Genomic DNA, 18,114 nt, shown 5'->3' with positions numbered 1-18,114 from the left:
CAACGAAATTAAGAAACACGCATGCACATCGAGATCGCTCGACTAAGTGAGTTTATGACTCCGGTTGGGTCCAAAACTGGTCAGGCTGTCGGGAAAATGTGGTTGTTTTTGTTTTCTGTGTTTCAATGACTGGCATACACTTTAGAGGTCAAGAACAAACTTTCTTTCGCACCAGATGTGGTTTCTCAAATATATTATGTATGGTCCGTCTGATCGATGGCTATACAAGGTCCCCGTAATTCAATATGGCTTTGCGAAGTTCTAGGGCGGGGTGTATAGTTTATTGGGATTCAGTGCCGTTACTCCCGAAACTTTCACCTTTAATCTCCGAGTGCTTATTTATGAATACAGAACTTAGTTTACCATGGTCAAACTGGAAAGGACTGTCTGAATTGATTTCTGACGTAGCTTTCAATTTAGGGATTAGCTAGTTGACATGATGATTATTTTCTGTTTCCATTATAACTACTGAGGTCTAGAGATCTGATTTGGAACCCTAGCATCGCAGCTAGAACCATTTATGATAATAATATAGTAGTTCGATAAAGCCACGTCAGGTCTATGGAATGTGTAAACGCCAACACCTGTCCACTAAACGTTAAGTACAAGAATATCCATTTAGAAGTTTAAGTTCACGAATTAGTGTAAAGTTGTGTCAAAGAAGTTAACCCGAAGATATTTCAACGGTAGGTATATCTATAATTACTTTAATCAGTCAAGATAGTAAATCACAGGGGAAAATGGCAGCGGAATTTAAACAGGATAGATACAATTTCTACATAATTTCACCGACTAGGGTAGAGTGTTGGTAAGAGTAAAAGTAATCTACTAACAGCTCGATGTAAAGGTTATAATTCAGGTCACAGACTGAACTCTTATCTTGTTGCAAGTTAGGAGACAACTGTAGGAAATGGTGCACATTATGTGCTTTATAAGCTATTGCTTGCAAGCACGCTATATGCTGGTAGTTGCACACGAAAGGATCTGTGCTAAAATAGCCAGGTCTAAGCAGGAATTATGTTAAGATAGGTACCAACTGATATATTGAGGACTAGATGACCAGCGCCCTTTTTTTGGTAAGATGGAAATCCATCGGGGAGGAAATGAGTAATGTCAGACTCTTACTGACTAAACCTGAACCGCCGTGCTATGGCATCCGCGTTTTTGTGTCCGTGTGTGGCAATGCGTGGCAATCATTTATACACATGACTAGTGCCCTGGCAAAAAAAAGTAGTTTTTGATTGGTCAAAGTATTATTAAAAGTCGGTTCTGTATATCCTAGGTTGGCTCGCGTCAAATTTCATTTTATAACATCTGTATCGATGATTAATCATTGCGTCAAGGATCAAATTGCATTGCATATCCGTATATGTTACACCACTTGTGGTAATTAAAACCACATATATTTTAAGGGATTAATTAAGATATATTAATATAGTCTTTTCAATCATCTAGCTCTTCATTTTCGGAAATTGTCTTTGGAGTACTGTCCGATGTTTTTAACAATATCTGTCTCACAAAATCAACTTCCAATTTGTCCATTGCTCGCTTCATATATTGGAACTGTTGTTTTTATCCTGATGACATCCATACAAGTGGAACAGCAATAGAAACCTAGTCTCAAACACTGAGCAATTCCATTGGTATTTTCTCAAACGTTTCATGCTTCCGTCGGCCGTTATCAGGGCCTTAATTGTATTGGTGTCGATAAAGCGAACGCTCCAATTGTTTCTCCTTTAAGAAATGTTATCGGTGCGATATGGCATGAGCCTGCTGTGAAATGAACCTAAACAAGCAAACAACTTGGTAAGAAAGTAACCAGCTTTCGAATGTGTCGTGCACACGCGATATGCATGGTGACATGATTGTTTCAATTACGTTTGATTTGAGTCCTACTTTTAGATGTACATAGGTATGCTGAATGTTTTGCACGACTTTGGACTAAAGACACTGATTGCTTAAATCCACATACTAGCTTGCGAAATACTAACTGTATTTGTGTATGTGTTTTACCCTTTGTATGTTGTGTGTACATAAATAAATGAATACTTTCTGACATGATCTTTACCGTAGACCGTCAGTAAACCACGGTTAAGCCCCATGTCTTATCCGTTCACAGAATTTATAGGGTAACTTTGGCTGATGTAGTGTTACGTGGACAAAATACCCCGCTCAAGACCGTGTACATGTCGCAACTTTAATCCTTAAAGTCACAAAACAACGGACTCTTGATAGTTTAGACTAATTTCATTATAGTATTTGTTTATCACTTGCTGTAAATTTTATTTTTGTCACTCTTATGCGTGATCATTTAGAGGCAAAAAGTCACTAATCCTAACTACAAAGACATACAAACAACTTTGAATAAAAAATGCTACACTATAAACTTGATGAAATTATACGTAATAATTTCATCAATATTACATCATTAATATTACACGTTAAAAAAAAACAGAATCGTTTTATCCAGTTCGAAGTTCCGAGTTGATAAACATAAAAAACACACAAGAAAACACAAGATATTAGACAAATTGAAAACCTCTTTCTTTTGGAAGTTTGTTTTAAAATATAATTTTAAAAGACAGCATTTCCTATTTATGTAAGCTAAATACATTCACAGCTTTTATTTCTTAACATTATTCTCTTAGACCCTGAACGGAATTGAAACTAATTTGTTTTTACAAAGTTTCGATAACTTGAAAACGATGCATTAACCATGGAACCTTGTTCACTCTCGGTCACGAACTAAACAAACAGTCAGTGAAAGGCCCATTAGCTGTTGGTTTACAATTTTATTAGTATTTCAACTTGAAAGAAGTCGTAAGTGTCTAGTATGGCGTAGTTCTTTTTCAACCTTCTGAAATGGGAATAGGAATCGACCTTTAGTAATCAAACGGATCTTAAAGTTTATTCTTTAAGCAATCGAATAAATCATACAGGTCTAACGCGAGATATTAAAATCGTATACTTTGTAAAGAACTTAAAACGTAGAATAATGTTCATCTATAGATTGTTTGTAAAGGAACTCGTTTTTTTTTTTGTTTTAATAATGCATAAATTCGTACTAAATTATATTATCTATTTTTGGCCCTTAAGGCACAGATTACTAAATAGTTACTACGTAACTTAAGGTTGTATTTTAAACGAAAGTTGTTTCGCGTCGACTTCGGTAATAGGCAAATAGCCGATTAAAATTTCTGCCTATTAAATAGGCTATTTAAATATTATTTGCATATCATTTTGTTTCCGCTTTTCCGCAGTAATGTATGTGTAACTTATCAAACTCCAATCTGTATAACGTTTTAGGGTATGGTCAAAAGTTAATGGCTAATAATAAAAGCGGGCTTGGAATTATGTCGTTTAATTTAAATGTTTATCAAAATTATTCATAACGTATACACTTCATAAAAGTCAGAAGAAGGCATCGGCAATGAAGATCTAATAAAGTCTAACTGATCTGCTAGACAAAGTTATGACTATTAAGAAGGATGTGGATTTTTTTGCCTCCATAGATGGCCTTATGGTTTGACCATTGCTCTTCCAAGCCAAGGGTCGTAGGTTCCAATTCATGCTCAGTCTTCTCGAATTCATTTGCGTATAATAAGGCAATTATCACTCGCTGAGACGGTAAAGGAAAACATCATGTGGAAAACACCAGTATTTTTTTTTAGACGACTCCCGCATTATGGAATTTAATCCTTGTGTCGCGGGGGGTTTTACAAACATTCAAGTCACATGCACAAAGACACCCAGACCTCGGACAAGCAATTTTAAAGTAAATTCTGACAGATACGTCGGTCTAATGTTTTTTTTTTAAATTAAACTCTGTCACCAGGTTTCACTTTAACCATACGATAAGAAAATTAAGGTTGCTCACTACGGATCGGTTATTCCATATTCATTGGTTTTTAGAATTTGTTTCCTTAAAATGTACATGTTATACATAAAGTTAGGTAGATTTCTTTTGGAAAACTTTAATACGTCAATGTATATTTTTACTATTGGCTATTGAATGCTTGATAACTAATTTTAAGCATCGTTTTATAATTATATACAAAGGTTTTTTTAACGACTAAATATTGTCCTTTACCTAGATTACGGATATTTCGTTTAGAAATAGATTTTTGCCGTTTTGCCTGAAGAGGATGTCGCTTAAAGGATGTTGACTCAATTCTCGGAACTATAATATTGTTTATTTACCTCATACATTGTGTACTAACTTTGGAATTAATATGCAGACACGTGTAGTCACTTGCAGGATTTTATGTAATTAATTTTATTAAACTTGTACGCATACTTGTATAATAAAATATATTTATTGAAACTTTATGCACGGATATTAGTATGTGTATAATGAATTAACTAAGCCAATCTGAACTAAAATAATATTAACTTTTTCTAAGTTCACCTGACCCCGACACCTTACACACTTAGAAGCATATTACCCTGGCATTTAAGAATTAATTACAATGCACAATAATCATGCAGTCCGAATGTCCGCTCCGTCGGGTCATGATCTCGAATTAACGGACAGACAGACTGTCCCAGATCACTGACATATGCAGCTTAAGGCAGGTTTACACCAGACCAGTACGCTCGCGCTAGTAAATTGACAAACAAGTACTTGCTTTATCCCTGTTCTGAGTACTGTTTGTATTCTGTTTAACTGGTTCATTCGACGCTTATAAAGATTATAAAATGGTAAAGCTGTTGTGGAAGTTGCAAAATGAAAGTAAAATTCAAAAATCATTCACATTTTTTTTCCGTTGTATTTTCTACAGGCGTTATCGTTGTTGCATTCGTTTAGTAACGGGATGTTAGGAAGAAATATGACTTATTTATTGACATGAAAGCCCATTCCGAAAATGATTTTACCCATAGAAAGGAAAATTTTGTTAGTGTAATTCGTTAGTGTTAAGGCTATGAAACTTATAAATATTTTTCGGTATTTAAAGGCATATATTACCTAAAAAAAAACGCTAAACGAAATGGGCATTAGAAGTATACCTAGTAGCTAGGTGGCCAGTGCTACTAGCGTCCATTATTGGGGCGGTGTGAACCCTCCCTAAAGTTCACTCATGATTTCATACAGTCAATGGTGAGCCAGTACATCCGAAGTATTTGCCCGAACACAAGGAGACTTTATTTCGGTGTTTATATGGACACGTGTGTGCGATTTCCTGTGCTTTGTTGATAAATGTTGCCCGACTATGACGGTAATTCGTTTGCGAGTTTAATTTGATCTTAGATTTAGCGAGAAACGTTTTGAGGAAATGTTTGTGTAATATTGTATGGTTCGTTAATTGTTGATCGGCATGAACATTATTTATTGGTAAAATAAATAAATGTCACCTATGTGGTACAATCTTAAAGTTGGAAGAAGTTATTTTAGCTTTATTCCGATCTAATCGAAGTTTTTAGCGTATTTTACAGCTCTGTCAAAACCGACTAAAAGTACTTTATTTATTGATTCGATTTAACGTTATCTAGTTCAAATAGGATGTATTAGTCGATTTGACCTTTAGATAATGTGTGAGATAACAATGGTTCGTTAAGAGCGCTTTGAATTAGTTTCCCGTTTCTATTGTTGCAAAATGTTATACTTCTTTTGATTTATGACGTGGGAATATTAAACTTTTATTTTCTATACAGAAATATTATAATTATATTGTCAACAGTTTTAATTATTGTTTTTTTAAATGTAAATTTTTACCCATAATTAAAATTGAGCTAATTCGCTAAAAATAGTAATATCCTCTTTTATTACATTTTATTTTAATACTTAATTTCATAATTAGCCATAGCCGTCTGCTAGGCGATTGGACCATAAAAAGGACTCATTTTCAAATCGTGGTACAAAAATTTATGAATAAAAAGAATGAAGTATTTACAGTAAGGAAATAAACGAAATATTCTTTATAGCGTGACCTAAGAGTAAGTTTATAATAAACACATAAAATTAATGCTTACATTCGCGACCTGGGGTCTTAGCAACACGTCTTAGAGTAATATTAGTCACGGGTGTGGGAAAGAGATGCCGCTCTACGCCGAGTATAGCGCTGTCACGCTTCCACAACCATTCTAATATTAGTTTAAGACATGGTGGTAGACCCTCTGAAACGATAACGGAACGACCTAAACAGCGTTCTACTAAAAGTTTAGAATTCAAGTACAGTCGGCGACAAGAGTTGATGACACAAGTTTTCTATCGTAATGCTGTCTAATACTGACTAGATCCACACAATTATAATAAACAGAGCAAATTATTTTTTCTCTTTGATTAGTAAATATGTATTAATGCTGTTTATATTTTCATAACATTAATACATATTGAATCATCAATCATTTTTTATTTGTATTCATTAACTTTGTGTGGCGACTGTACCTCCACATTTTCTTACTTTATTTACTTATCAAGCACATTAATTATACACAATTTAATACTTAATTAACCATGTTTTTGTTAGGTTTTATAGTGAAGGTTTATTTTACGTTATCGAAGCTTAATGAAATAAAAGCCTTTGTGTAATAAAAAAAAATACAGTTGCTTTTCGAGAAAGGTGTGCCTGGAAAGTATGTGGAGTTAATTCGTGCTATGTACAGTCAATCCTGTACATACGTCCGATCGTCTGCTGGCAACTCCGACCAGTTCAGTGTGGCAGTGGGCTTGCACCAAGGGTCGGCATTAAGCCCTTACCTCTTCCTGCTGATTATGGATGCCCTTACGGCAGACATACAGGAAGAGGCACCCTGGTGCATGCTGTTTGCCGATGACATTGTTCTGGTTGGGGAAAATGGACCCGAGATCCAGAGCAGATTGGAGGTGTGGCAACAGAAGCTGGAGAGTGTGGGCTTGAAAATCAGCAGAACAAAGACAGAATACATGTTCTGCGATTTCGGCGGTCTCTCCAGTCCTGAAGCTATAAAGCTTGATGGTGTGCGCCTTCCAGTCTGCTCCGACTTCCGGTATCTTGGTTCATTCATTCAGAGCGATGGCGAAATAGATCGGGCGGTTAAGCACCGAATTAACGCAGGATGGATGAAATGGCGGCAGGTAACGGGAACGATTTGTGACCCCCACATTCCCCTTAAATTTAAGGGGAAGATCTATAAGACCATTGTCAGACCTGCTGTCTTGTATGGATCAGAGTGCTGGGCGACAAAAGGGATGAATGAAAGACAATTGCATGCAGCAGAGATGAGAATGTTAAGAGGAATGTGTGGTGTTACGAGAGCGGATAGAGTAAGAAATGAGTATATAAGGGGAAGTTTGAAAGTGGCACCGGTTACAGAGAAACTACGTGGTAACCGGCTGTCATGGTATGGGCATGTTATGCGGAGGAATGAAAATCATGTGGTAAGGAAGGCGTTAAGCATGGATGTGGATGGATATAGGGGAAGAGGACGACCAAAGAAACGATGGATGGATTGTGTGAAAGACGATATGGCTGTAAAGTGTGTTTCGTGTGAGATGACGGCCGATAGGAAGGTATGGAAGAAGATGACATGTTGCGCCGACCCCAAATAAAATAATTGAGATAAGGGCAGGGGAATGATGATAGGTGCTTTTCGAAATGTAATTGTGTTAACCGACTTCTATTGATAACAGTACAATAGCTTTTTTAATTTTAAGTATAAACATGAGAGTTTCTTTATCTGGAATTGTTACTCTATCAAACAAATACCTCAGGACCTAATTTGGTACACAGATAGTTTATAACCCGGAACCTGTACCCATGCGATAAATAATTTTCGATTCGTAGCGGGCCAGCGGGCAAGAGCAAGCATAGTCCTCTTCTTTCCTACTTTTGCTGGGCCGGACAAGTTCCATTAAAATAATTATCTAATTCTATAATATACATCATCATTAATAGATTATAATCGTGGTATGCAATAGTTAATTTAATTTAATTTTAAAAATTGAACTGTAATGTAATGTACATTAAAAGAAAATTCTTCTCTTTGATATTACATTGTAAATTAAAACTACTTTAAAATTCTCCTCTACTTTTACCACCATAACCACTACTTAGTAATTAACGATATTTCGTTAATAAGTTTCCAAAAGTACCAAATTCGTTCTAATAATTTAATTAAGGCTTTACAATATATAAAACACCGATAACATTGTGTAAAGTATAACTAAAGGTAAATAGTAAAATGTGTATAATTATAAATCGCGTTTATAAACGTCATAAATTGTTTTGTAATACTTTTTAATTGTAGTTAAACTATGTCTTTGCCGAATGCCTATTTTTTGAGTGGTTTTCGGGTTAATATGACTGAGACTATATATGTACAACTCATAATTTAGGTGACAGTCAATTGGTGTAATAATTTTCAAAATCGGTTCAGTAGTTTTCGAGAATATCCCATGCAGATTCACAAACTTAACATGCAATATTAGTTCAGATTACATGAATTTCCAATGTCTATAGATGGTGTGTAATGTGACCAGGGTTTATTTTCGTATTTAAACCAAACCAAAACTTTAATATCTAAAAGATTTTCATGACTATCTTTACAACTGTAATAAACACCAGAGGTTATTACAGCTTTTAAAACGACAATAAGTTAACGTTACAAAGACAAGAATACATATATGGTACGGAACCATACAAAACTTTTGATTAAAATAGGTTTCTTTCATGAATACTTTCTTAGTAAAGGCAGTGCTACTAAACGGCTACATTAGTTAAATCGCGTGGACACGGCGCACGGCGCACCGCACTCGGCTCTCCAGCCAAGTGTCAGATTGCACGCTACGTGCCTTTGTCACGTATAAGGCTTACGAGTCTTTGAGTGTTTAAGCTTTTGCTCTAGAGCTCCAATATAATTTATTATAAAGTGTATATGTAATTCTATCAATCTAAATACGTCCCACAGCAGGAAACTTTCCTAATTCCATATAGATAAGGTTTTTAGCTTTGATCACCACGCTACCTCATTGCGTGTTAGCCATTTTAAATTCTAATATCTGGATTCAGGTTTCTTCACTGTTTTCCATCACCGTTTGTCAGTGATGCCCTAGATTGATCAATAAGTACACATAAATTTGAAAAAATTATAGTGGTACTGCACTTGCGTCGGTATCAACCTACACCGCGTGCATGTATAATGTAAAGAGACGGCAGTCTATACTGCGTAGACGTCATCTCGCTTTCACAGCAGCAACTCATACTTAAAGAGTTAGTTAGTTAGTTGAGTAAGTTAAATAGTGAAAATTTGGGTTTAGGCGCATTACGGCTAATTCTCATTGTGGCAACCGACTCCCTAATGGACTAATTCTCATTATGGCCACTTCTCATTTCGGCTACTTCTTATATTAGGGCTACTTCTCGTGGACTTCAAATATTACTCGCATGTATTGTGACTTTGGAGCTCAATATCTCATTCTTTCGTCAATAGCCTACAACAAAAATCCTTTGCTTATAATTAAAGTTTGATGTACGTAGAGTTACCCTTCCTTACCAAGTTTTACTTGACCGATATGAGTGCTTCACTGGACTATAAATAGCCTTTGATTGATCGGTCTGTCTCTAACCGCGCTTATCATAGTAACTTCTAACTGAAAATATTTTATTATTATTAATTCCTTTGTGTTTCACTGCTGGACGAAAGCCTCACACCTTATTTTGTTTTTTCTTCTATACCTATGATACAATATGTTGTATCATCCTATGTAATTTAGGAATCGATCTCGTCCCGCCATTTTCTCCGGAACCCATATGGTCTACTATGGTCTGTCTGACTCCATTCGGATGCTATCTTGGCTCACTTAGTTGACATGCAGCATAACTTTTTAATAAATACCAATATGTATCAACTGCTTCATTCAAAAATCCTGCATCCGTTCTGCTTAAGACAATTTAGATTTTTAGACACTTTATACGCTAGTGACTAAAAACTGATTCCGAAAGTGTCTTAACTATATTTTTATCACATAGTAAAGTGGAATACATTCGTGACCTACTCGCGGTACACAGCAAGAATCCTAGACAGGAATGTTTCTACCAAGTAACACGTTACTTAAACTGCTTTTATGAATAAACATTCCAAGTAATTGACAAAGCTGGAACCGTTTATAACAATAGTATAAACATCAATATTTATTTTTAATAACAAAAACATAACGACAGATCAAACAACATTCTTTAGACAACTTACCTACTAAAATTCAAGAACATAAAAGAAAAAATAAAACATTATTTTTACTTTCAGTCGTCTGACAAAATAACAAAGTTTTTAACAGTGTCTTCTGCCTGTCATCAGCTATTACATCCAAGTCAGAACTGTGGGAGGGAGACGCCGCTCTACGCCGTGTATATCTCTCGTTTCCACAAAAACAATACTTGACTATATATTTCTTGGCGCTGCACCCAGGACAAGTTTGGACTCTTGCAGTGCTCTGTTTGTTGATGTTTCGTAGGCCATTTTGATGATTTGAACTGTTGCGATTGAAGGATGTCGAACAAAAGATCTATAAATACTATACAGATACTCAATTTCTCTATTATCAATGATTTCAATTAAACATTCCTTATCATACGTTGACCAGATAAATTGTTTTCACAATTAACTGTTTAGTGTTTTAGTCTTTTTTGGCTTCAGTTGCATAGGGTCTTTAAATATCAGCTTTATATGCATGAGAAAGGGATAACTGTTGAACAAAAGCGCCTAGGATTCATCTGGTTTTGCCATCGACCCGTGTATCCCTTCCTTAAAATACATTTGACACAAATCCAAATACCAATCATATCTAAGAGGGGTATGTAAATTTACTCTTTATAAAACAGTAAAGAAATCTCCACGTTGACAGACAAAGTAATTTATCACTATTAAAATCTAACTACCAAGAATAGGTACTTAATAGCACAAAGATAAATTATATGCTATTAAAAGAACGGCTAAAGGTTAATAAACGGCACTTACTGGAATAAACGGAAATACATCGCATATGCATTTCAATATCGAAAAATGTGGGTTAACGACTTCGATCGTAAAATCTCGTCGGGATGTGCAATCCTAGTATATCTCGTTCCGTAGCTATTGACAATTTACGAAAATTTCTAACAGACGTCTCGTCGTGGCGTCGCGTCTAATTCACAAGCATCATTCTGTCAGTCTAAAAATGATCCGCCTGTGTTTGTAGCAGAAACTTAGAATGTATTAAGATTTAAGAATTAGACATTTAAGAATCGCGCCAAGGGAAGTCTCACGAACAGTACTCATCAACGACATTTGTTTGTGTCCATTGCGAATGCATTTGTTAATTTCGCATTCATGTTGAAGAGATTATTTTAAGAATAACATATTTTTGTCTTAAAAATATTTGAGCATGATTGAAAATTCATAATCAACCGCTTATAAAAATTTGCAGCGTATAAAATATCTACCGAAGAAAAAAACGCAGTGAATTATGAACCCTTGAGAATAATAAATGTACTATAAACTGAATACTACCTACAAAGTTCTAAATTCGAGTAAGCAGCTTGAAACCAATCACTCTAAAACTAGTTTTAGTTAGAGTTCGAATATTTGGCCCAAATCCTCAGCATACGGAATATCTGGACCAAATACCCATTACTCAAATTGCAACATCTATAAAAACAAGGAGCCTTCTCTATAGCTTACTCACTGATCAAATCGGCCTTACGAGACAACCAATATTGTTATTTTAAGTATCATTGAAGATGATATCTTTTTAATTAGAAGAACATCTTAACTCGCAACCTTTGTTGTTTTCAGGTCTCAAAGGGATTTAGCAAAAAATAAAATATGGAAAACTTCATTTATAAGGCTCCATTGGTTTAGGTACTTAAGAAGTTAGCAATCTTTGTGTCTTTTGAAACAAAACATGAAATAAATGAACGACTGATATATTTCAGTGGTATTGTTGTTTAAAACTGGACTTAAGTCCCCTTTCATTTTGAAAGTGAAGTTTTGGACTAAAACACACACCAAATTTTGTTAACCACTTATAGTACCTTAACAAGTGGAGCATATGTTGTTAAGTCTGAAGGCTTAGAGAATGTTACATCGCACTAGTAAAGAAAACTAATGGAAAGCTACAAAAGTATGAAAATGCGTTTTGCGAAACATTTGATAAGAAACGTGACTTTGACTTGTCAGGTTCATATGTTAGAAAAATTTAATTAGCATTAATGTTGGGAGAAATGTATTTTGTCTGCCTTCAATTTTCCCGATTTTGAATATGAGAGTGGTGTTGTTCAGAGACCTCTTCAGTATTGGTAGTCAGCAGTTGATTATTAGTTTTCCGTTGATACAGTTCCATATTTCGTTTTATATTTCCAATACTTAGATCACTATAGCAGTTTGCTATGTTATATCTTGTAAAGAAATTTTACATGGACTTTTTTTCTTGTATAATGTAATAATATCAGCCTATTTTTTATCCTATTGCAAGTATGGAAGATTCAGATCAGTTTCCCGCCGACCCCGGGTTGGTACAAGTGCCACCTCAATGTTCGTCTTCATTGTAAGTTTTAATACCTTACACTCATTTGTTTTGATAGATAGTTAGACCGAACTCATGTACTTGTTTGTTCATAGTTTAGTTTCATGAAACTGACTCCAAATTCGGAACTCTCTGTAATAACTAATTCATGAATGATAACACGTTTCGCGGAATTTGTAGATTCACTTTGAGCTTTAGATAAGACTCCACTAATGAATTCATTTGTAATGGTTAGTTAGGTTCAAACATTATTGTAGTGTCTGTATTTTTTACGTTTTTAACCATATGATGCAATATTTACAGATAATTATAATTTATAGCTGTTTTTGAACTTAAGAGTCGTTAAGTATTCGTTCTATCGTTTTGACCTTCATATAGAGACCTCGGAGTTAGATTGTTGCTTGAGGATACGAAACATCATCACAACGGGGTCGTAGACATTTTTGCAATAAATACTCCTTGCTGTTGTTAAAGTCCTGTCTTCTTATCCCATTCACAGCTTCGTATAGTGTGAAGGAAACTTTTGGACTACGCCCCTCTTTGGTCGATCTCTTCTATGCTTTGTCATATGTTCATATGACGCTCTTAAGAAACGCAAAGAGTAACCAGCTGGTCATCGCAGAAGAGTGTTGATTTCCTCTGACGCGGCCTCAAAACCCCTTTCGTTAAACGTTCGAAAATTTGGTACTTTTAATGGCATGCCGTTCACCTTCACAGATCTTCAGACCGCTCTAATGCTCATGGCTATATCCCATCTTCTCTACCTTAGGGAATCTTTGCCGGAAGTGACAACCTTTTACTACCATCTCTCTCTGATCCCGTATTTTATCGTCTGCTTATAAATTGACTAGCTGACCCAGCAAACGTTGTTTTGCAGAATATTTTTTTTTCTAGTTGTATGTATTTTTAATGCCACATTATAAAAAAATAAAAAAACAAGCAATTTCGTCCAAAAAATAAAATATTTTCTTTTAGTGTGAACAAGCCTTATCACTTAGGGCTAGCGTTGCCAGGTCGCCAAACCTAATAGCCGGACAGACCAGCCAGTTTGGCCGGATTTGGTTAAAAAATCCAGACACCCTATATTATTGAGAATTTAGGTACGACAATTTTTTATGTAAAATCAGGTGTTTTTGATTATTAAAATAAAAGCTTTTTCTCTTTGAGTTGCACAATAAAATTAAATGCAAGATAATTAAACATTTATGAACAAATAAGACATTTTTAACTAAAAAAAAAAATAACTTCATCATTTTACTTATCGTAAAAAGCCTAACAAAAGCCGGACAAGACGGACACCGTTTATTTTAGCCGGACATGCAATCAAAAGCCTAACTATGTCCGGCTTTATCCGGACGCCTGGCAACGCTACTTAGGGCTATGAAAAATAGATGTTATTCTATTCTCAGACCTACCCAATATGTATACAAAATTTCATAAAAATAGCTCAAGCCGTTTCGGAGGAGTAGGGTAACTAACATCGTGACACGGGAATTTTATATATTAGACTAGCTGACCCAGCAAACGTTGTCTTGCCTAATAAATTACTTCTAGTTGTATGTATTTTTAATGCCAAATTATAAAAAAATAAAAACAAAAAATTTATTCCAAAAATATTTTTTCGACTCCGTTCGCGTGAATTTTAGTTCACAGAGACACAGACAGAGTTACTTCTTATTTGACTTAAAAAAAAACAATATCTAAGCAAAATTCTGAGCCGTAGTCCATTGCAAAAAAAGTGTCGTACAAACCCGACTCCCATTACCCGCCTTAAAGATCTTTTTTCTAGTTAAAAAGTTCCCCTCTCAGGGTCTAGACAATCTGTGTAGTGTGTACCAAATTTAATTGCAATCGGTTCAGTATTTTTGGCGTGAAAGCGAGACAGACAGACAGATACTTTCGCATTTATAATATTAGTATGGATTCTTGATAGTCATTCCTGTAGTATTCGGCTCAACGTCGCCTGATACCAGACATTATCAAAGTTCACTTTCATGTCTTTATTGACACAACTCCGATAAGGTTGTCTACGGCCGTAATCAGTTTAATGACTCACTTGATATGAATAATGGTCAAATAATCTTGTTATTTGAAGCACTTTGGCTTGGATACGGGGATAAGGACTACGGTTTACATTTGATTGTATCGTAAGTAATTTCAGCGCGAATTATTGTTACACGGTCACATGAAAATGTTATTGTGTTTAGAGAATTGTTTGATTAAAAAACAAAAGTTTTAATAATTATCGAACCTATCATTGTTTGATTATGACAAATGTTCTTGATTTACGGAAAATAAAACGATAAAATAAAATAAGTTTTTATAGAGTTATAATAAGCTGTTTATGTCTATAAGCCGTACAAAAATACGTTTCGGCAAGAGTTATGAAATTCTGCCATCAAACAAAACCTCCTTGCTCCTATGTTTAACAATATGATGAAAAGCCACGTGTACGGTCTTAAAAACTAAAAAACATACTAATTATGTATTAGCATAATAAATCATATTCAACTTAAATCTTAGTTTTACAATAGACGTGCGTAAAATTTTAGAAATCGCATTATTTATTTATACGTAAGCGTACACTATTATAGTAAGTTATAAGTCGGCAATCAAAGTACTTGTGCATTTCAAGGTAAAGTTTCTATATCTATACTTAAACTAACTGAACTGGCGAATTTCATACTGCCTCTAAGAAAATATTAGCAATAAAAGAATATTGCGACTATAATTTGAGATAAAAGCTATCTTTCAATTTCGATCAAATTGTACACAGTCTGCAAATTTGATTTAAATCGGTTAAGTACTTTAGGAGTCAACAACAAACGTTTTTATATTTTACGTTATATTTATCCAACACTTCCCAATAAGTGATATTTCTGCAACTATTTATGTATGATAGAAAACGCTAAAATGTATGGAACTGACATTCATTTTTGCCAAGTCACCGTGACTTGCACCTGTCAGCCTATCACTTTCATACATTTGAGCGATGTCATCAGCATTAAGACTTGTATAATATTATTTATCTGTAAGATAAAAAAAAAGGAATTTTCATGTGATTTGAGGTTCAGTTTGTAATAGCCAGTTGTTGAGTTTTTTTTTAATTACGACCGTACTGTCTGTTGCTAAGTTGTTGGTTCCGTATATGTTAATTTGTGAAACTTCTGTTATGTTTTCTATTATTTTTAATTATGCACTATTTTGTATGTCTAGATTTTATAAACTTTTCAGTATGTATCAACTGAGTTACAAGGAACTGTTGCTAGATTAACGGCCGCTTTCTATATTCGATCCCGAATCTAAGATTCCGATCAATCCAGATTTTACTCAATCCCTCGATTGAGCTTGAATCTGCATTTCATTAATCGATCTGTCTCGAAATCCATCGAAAAAAAACGGATAGATCGCCCTGCTAAACGTTTTGTTTTACGCATGTGCAGAAAAAGTACTTCAGCGATTATTAATGAGTAAAATGGTGACTTTTTTCTTAAAGCTTATCTATTTTATGTATAATCACTAGAAAGTGCACAAAATACAAAATAAATGATTGGGAAGTCGTAGCGGTAAAATTCTGTAATTCTACCTCAAGATTAGAAAAGCATAAACGACAATAACGTTTATTGACCAGCAACGGAACGTCAGTCATCCAAAAGTTGTCAGTCAGTTTGACATTAACATAATATATTTTAAAATCGCAAGTTTATTTGTTGTTTGTTTTTCCGCTGTCTCAGTTATAGAATAGAATACAGCGGCAATATTCGAACGCGTTCAGAATAAGTTCACGCGCCATCTGTACAAGAAACTGTATAGGGTGTATCCGTTCTACCTACTCATGGATCCCACTCTGTTGTTCTGAGCATGGTTGGCAATGATCAACTGTATATGAGACGAGAGTTTGCACTGGTCGTCTTCTGGTGAAGGTGCTTCGTGGAGTGGAGAATCACCCGGAAGTATTGCAGCGCTTGAGCGTGTGTACCGGACCGCTTCGTGTGGCGGCGGCGAAGCCCGCACCTACAGCGAGAACAATTTGCTCGCCAAAGCACCTCTTAAAAGAGCTCTCCACAACCACCAACTTCTTCAAATCAGACTGACGTGTTTATGTGTTTTTAATAATGTAATGTGTTGCAATTTTTGTTTAGTTTAAGTTCTCAGTTGTCGCATTAGGGTAAACCCTGTAATGATACTTCATGGTTTTAAATAAATAAATCAAAACGAGAATATTATAATCGTTATCTATTGATTCCAGTATTACAGATATTGGTAAAAGTGTACTTAGTACACAAAACTATAAAACCGAAAGAAAAAAGTTTAAGCGTCAGCTTATGCTTAGCAATCCAAAAGAATTACTGAGCGCTGGTCTTCAGCTTAAATCCTTGACCCCCGTTTACAAGTAAAGTACAGAAAAAAAAACAGCCACTCGATACATCACAATCACAATTACAAATTTTGAGGACAGATTTTGATCGCTATCACTATCACTTGAAAATATTTCCATTTTCACAGATTTCTCAGTACAATCCGTAAAAATTTGGGGATCGCGATTATAGATCAAAAACGGTCGAAAATCGATTTGTCAAAACCAGAGATCGGTTATAGAAAACGCATAACTGTCACTTTCATTTAAATACCAATCTAAAATCTCGATCCGCCCTCCCAAAGATAGATTGAAGAAAAAGATCGAGAAAACGATCCATGGATCGGTTATAGAAACACTAAAAGTTGAAAATGGATTCAAATGTCAATCTCGATCCGTAAATTAGGGATTGAGATCGAATATAGAAAGCGGCCGTTAGTTGAGTCAATCATGCATGTCATTTCGATTCGGTTTGTGTACATTTTAAACATTTGTATAGTTCTCAAGTATGTATTTAAAATCCTATCCAAGCCTTAAAGATTATATAATTGACTTGCGAACCTCTCTCTTTGTATTGTATGGGCTGTGCCTGGATTGGCTACTTAATTTCAAATAACAGATGATATATTTACTGTTATTTGACAACGCTGGCCAAAGTTATTCATCCAAAGCAGATTTTACAAGATTATTGTCCCTTACTATTTCGTCTTAATCGCCCATATCATAATATAATCCAGTGCATTACAATTTGTCGATACTCGATAAAAGGCTGGCAACCCAAACGTCTCAATGATCATCTTTAAAAAGTTCGACAGAGTGAGGGTAGTTCATAATATTCGTGTTGTTTGCGTTCAGTCGTGCGGCATCTGCGCGATGTTCCCGTCGTGCATGTCGCTGCTGTCGCGGCGCGGCGAGCAGCGGGCGCCGCGCCCCGGCCAGGCCGCCGTCGTGCTCAACGTATACGACATGTACTGGACCAACTGGTGAGTCGAGATTACTCTACTACTTATACTCAAATTAGATAGGAACTTGTTCTTTTTTAACCAAGAATGGCTTTAAAGACGGGAAATTTAATATGGGGTCATATGACCAGATTTTCCGCTGCATGCGGGCGACGAGCGACTCCATGAGGCCGCAGCTTTATTGTTTTTACTTATTCCGTTAGCACAACGACCCAAAATGTGTCTTTACCCAATCTTTGACCACTTTTCGCAAGTGTAATGGTTTTAAGTCGCATTGTATTCTTAAATTGAGTTTTTAGAAAAAAGACACCAAGAGT

The 18,114-nt window shown here is 35.3% G+C and overlaps 1 protein-coding gene across 1 annotated transcript in view; it reads left to right on the top strand.

Moving 5' to 3' along the window:
* LOC113505138 (deubiquitinase DESI2-like) overlaps nt 1-18,114 on the top strand; it is a 35,252-nt gene that overhangs the window by 5,412 nt on the left and 11,726 nt on the right. Inside the window, 1 exon segment of the mRNA XM_026887692.1 lies at nt 17,691-17,818. Coding sequence (XP_026743493.1) covers nt 17,691-17,818 — 128 coding nt within the window.

This window comes from Trichoplusia ni, chromosome 24 (genome assembly GCF_003590095.1).
Source record: "Trichoplusia ni isolate ovarian cell line Hi5 chromosome 24, tn1, whole genome shotgun sequence".
NCBI classification, from domain to species: Eukaryota; Metazoa; Arthropoda; class Insecta; order Lepidoptera; family Noctuidae; genus Trichoplusia; species Trichoplusia ni.
The sequence above is the reverse complement of the archived record's forward strand: the minus strand, read 5'-3'. Positions and strand labels throughout refer to the sequence as shown.